This window comes from Pyxicephalus adspersus, chromosome 12, assembly GCF_032062135.1.
Source record: "Pyxicephalus adspersus chromosome 12, UCB_Pads_2.0, whole genome shotgun sequence".
Classification (NCBI taxonomy): domain Eukaryota; kingdom Metazoa; phylum Chordata; class Amphibia; order Anura; family Pyxicephalidae; genus Pyxicephalus; species Pyxicephalus adspersus.
Window position 1 is genome coordinate 3,362,567 of NC_092869.1, and position 3,721 is coordinate 3,366,287.

Sequence of the window (3,721 nt, forward strand, 5' to 3'; positions counted from 1 at the left end):
GGAAATGGAGGGACCCAGGGCAATGGCACCCTGACACTCGGGGAAATGGAGGGACCCAGGGCAATGGCACCCTGACACCCGGGGAAAGGGAGGGACCCATGGCAATGGCACCCCAACACCCGGGGAAAGGGAGGGACCCATGGCAATGGCACCCCAACACCCGGGGAAAGGGAGGGACCCATGGCAATGGCACCCCAACACCCGGGGGAAAGGGAGGGACCCATGGCAATGACACCCCAGACCCAGGGAAAGGGAAAGACTCAGGGCAATGACACCCCGACACCTGGGGAAACGGAGGGACCCAGGGCAATGTCACCCCGACACCCAGGGAAATGGAGGGACCCAGGGCAATTGCACCCCAACACCCAGGGAAATGAAGGGACCCAGGGCAATTGCATCCCGACACCCAGGGAAATGGAGGGACCCAGGGCAATGACACCCCGACACCCAGGGAAGAGAGGGATCCAGGCAATGGCATGTAGGGGAGGTGGAATGGGGTGTCTCAGGACAAAAGCATCTTGATATTAGGGGGACCCAAAATGATGGTACCTTGAGACCTGAGGGGGAATCCCCCCCCCCCCTTGGAACAAAAGCACCTTGACACTAATGGAGGGGGGGTGTCAAGACAGAGGCACCCCCTGACACAGAAGGTGGGGGGGAGAAAATAGAACCCTGAAAAACAACAATAAAGACATTTGTGGCTCCCAGAATGACCCCACCCAGACACTAGAGGTATATCTAGGCAATACAATGTTTTTAGCATCCTAATAAAGAAATAATATCCACCAACCTTTGGTGTCATATCATGCGTGATGCAGAATTCCAGGTGTTGGAGAATGCTCTCCATCGTGTGGTATGGTTGCTGTTTCGTTGTACGCAGATATTTCTGCATGGCTCTGGCCATGGAAGCAAAGATGGCCTGGGCGGCCTCCCGGGGATCCATGATCTCACGTGGGTTCTTCTGGTCATCTTCTTGGAGACGCTTGATGTGGGTGAAGGCCTCTTCTACAGCCACCACCAACCTAGGAGGACAAAATCATCCATGTTAGAGAATAAACGGTAACTCAGCTGAGGAAGCCATCAGAAAGATAAAATGTTAGGTCTTCAAAAGAAGAGACATTCAGGTAGGAGACCATGAAATATCATGGTAAGAGGCAACAGTGCTAAAGAAAAGAAACCTTGTGGTGTTGGCAAGGACATCCATAGGTTCCCAAATCAATCTTGCTGTCCCTAAAAACCTCACTAACATGATAGGCAATCAAGTTGAACTTCTATGTACAGCCTTGACCCAAGTCTGGATTTTGCTACCCCTACTCCTGCACCAAGTCATACCCCATTATTCTGCTGTATGGACCCAAAATTCTGGCATTTGATTTACAAGGTGTGAGCACATCATTTTACTAATATATACTGGTTAGCTGCTTGTACTTCTACTGATGCCACATCCATAATTCCTAAAGATAACATACAAAAGAGCTAAAAGCTTTCATGGCATCAAACTTTAGATTATTTTCCATAAATGTAATAATATATAAATATATAAACTTATAATTGTGCTTTTTAATAAATAAAAGTTACAAATTACATGTTACATTGTTTGACGCATTTCGCACACTTATTCCCACTTCCTCAGGAACTCAATTGAGATCTAGAAATATTGTACAAACAAAAGAACATGCTTAGATATATGAACACAGATATGTCCATCTATGATGTTCATTTACCTAAGCATGTTCTTTTGGTTGTATAATATTTCTAGATATCAATCGAGTTCCTGAAAAAGTGGACAAAAGTCTACGAAACACGTTGAACAATTAACACTCATTTTAACATTTTTAATATGCTTTTTTAATAAATAATTTTGGTGATTATAATTATATGTAATGTTTTGAAAATATGTATTGTTATAATGTTAAAATTGTAACGTTTAGAAAATAATTGAAAGTTTGATGCCAAGAAAATGGTCATTTATTAGCTCTTTTGTATGTACTTTAAGGGGTGACCACAATAGGAGCCTAAATATTTCTCCTATGAGAAAAAAAATATTTTACAGAGGTGTGGAGCCCATATTCTCAAGCGTGCCTCCACCTTAAATCGACGAGTACATGGTGGTGACCGTCCAGTCTTTCAACGCATTTTAATTTATACGAAGCACAACAGGCGCTTGTTTACTATTACAAAACACACCAAAGCAAACGCGACAAAAGATTTGTTCAATTTTCCTTGTTGGCGTCAGCTATTAATGTAAGTGAGAGTGACATTTATCTACCCTGGGATTATCACTAACAGGAGGATGATGACAGTTTTCTCCCGCAGGCCTGCACAAGTCCTAAAATCGCTGGGACTGCAGTGAAAACGCAATAATATCTCTTCATCACACGGGAATAGAGAATTAACATTAACGATTAAGGGATACTGAATAATTCTTCTGTATCAAAAAATGTGTGAAAAGGACTTATAGCGCTCATGCTTCACTCCATAAAAGTTGGGATGAATAAACTTAATTTTACCCATGTGCATGACAACAAAAGAAGTGATGAGACTGCAGAAATATTTGCCTACCTGCCCTGGACAGCCATATTGAAAGACACACTGGAGTCTTTAGGTGGACATTGTGCAAAGCAACAATCTCTCTTTAATGTGGACCCACTTCACTCCCTATTATTGCCCACAGGAATGAAGAGTTGAAGCTCTAAAGAAGCTTCAAGTCAAACCTTATTCATTAGAGTTTTTATTAAACATTCTATGATGCATTTGAATGTATTTTGTTGTTATTCTGCAGATTGCATATGATGATGTTTACCCTCCTATGAAGAGTACTGCCTGTGTATAGATCCTGGTGGGACCATTTGAGATCATATGCAGAGTGTACTGTATATGAGGCCCTGACTCTAGGTCAAGATTAAGCCTTGCCTCTTCCTGCAGCAAGCCCCACCCCTGAGGAACCACAGATTAAGGTAGCTCAATATTTAAAGTCTCCATAACATCCTAATCAATTCAATCACCCAAACAAGTCTCTTGTATTTACAATTAGATAGAGTACATGTTGTAGAAACAGCAGATTCATGGAGGATATACCTGGCTTTCCGCTTACGCACTCTTCTCTCATGTTCTGCCTCTTCATAGTAATACTCATTGTGACTGTTGTCTCGCCTCCTTGCCGCTGCTGCTATTACTGCCCGAGACTGCCCTGTGGAGTTGTTAGTAGAATTCTCTGGAGGAGGCAAAAAATATAAATAGTATTTAGATAAAAAACAAACACAAAATATTTGTATCAAAATGATCAAATAAAAACTAAATAGGAAAATGTAATTAAAGTGGTGATATTTCCACACCAAAGTTGCTGGCTAGTCTTATTCACATTGGGTGTTCTGACCTACCTTAGGGTGCCATTTTTTTTTTTAGGTATTGTGTCCCACATATTCTATTACCAAAAGATTGTGAAATGTAGGAAATCTTCATTAAGTTAAAACAGGTGTGTAGACCTGGATTTACAAAATGCTAAGGTTTTACAACCGGAGGCAAAGACACTCGTCATGATAAGTATTTAGAGTTTATTTTTTCCCCCAATATGATTGTATAGGCTGCTGAAGTATTTACAGCACTAAATTGTGTTGCCACACAGGAACAACAGGTGCACGAAATGGTCCCAATTCCATAAACCATGCATTCTAGCTGCATGCAATGCTTGGCATTCTGTAATCTGTGCAGGGGTTATTGC

At 42.0% G+C, this 3,721-nt stretch overlaps 1 protein-coding gene across 1 annotated transcript in view; it reads right to left on the reverse strand.

The window, feature by feature from the left end:
* VANGL2 (VANGL planar cell polarity protein 2) overlaps nucleotides 1-3,721 on the reverse strand; it is a 58,544-nt gene that overhangs the window by 2,691 nt on the left and 52,132 nt on the right. Inside the window, exons 7-8 of the mRNA XM_072428221.1 lie at nucleotides 3,079-3,214; nucleotides 791-1,022 (exon numbers count right to left, since the gene is read on the reverse strand). Of these exons, the coding sequence (XP_072284322.1) occupies nucleotides 791-1,022; nucleotides 3,079-3,214 (368 nt within the window). The remainder of the gene's footprint in view (nucleotides 1-790; nucleotides 1,023-3,078; nucleotides 3,215-3,721) is intronic.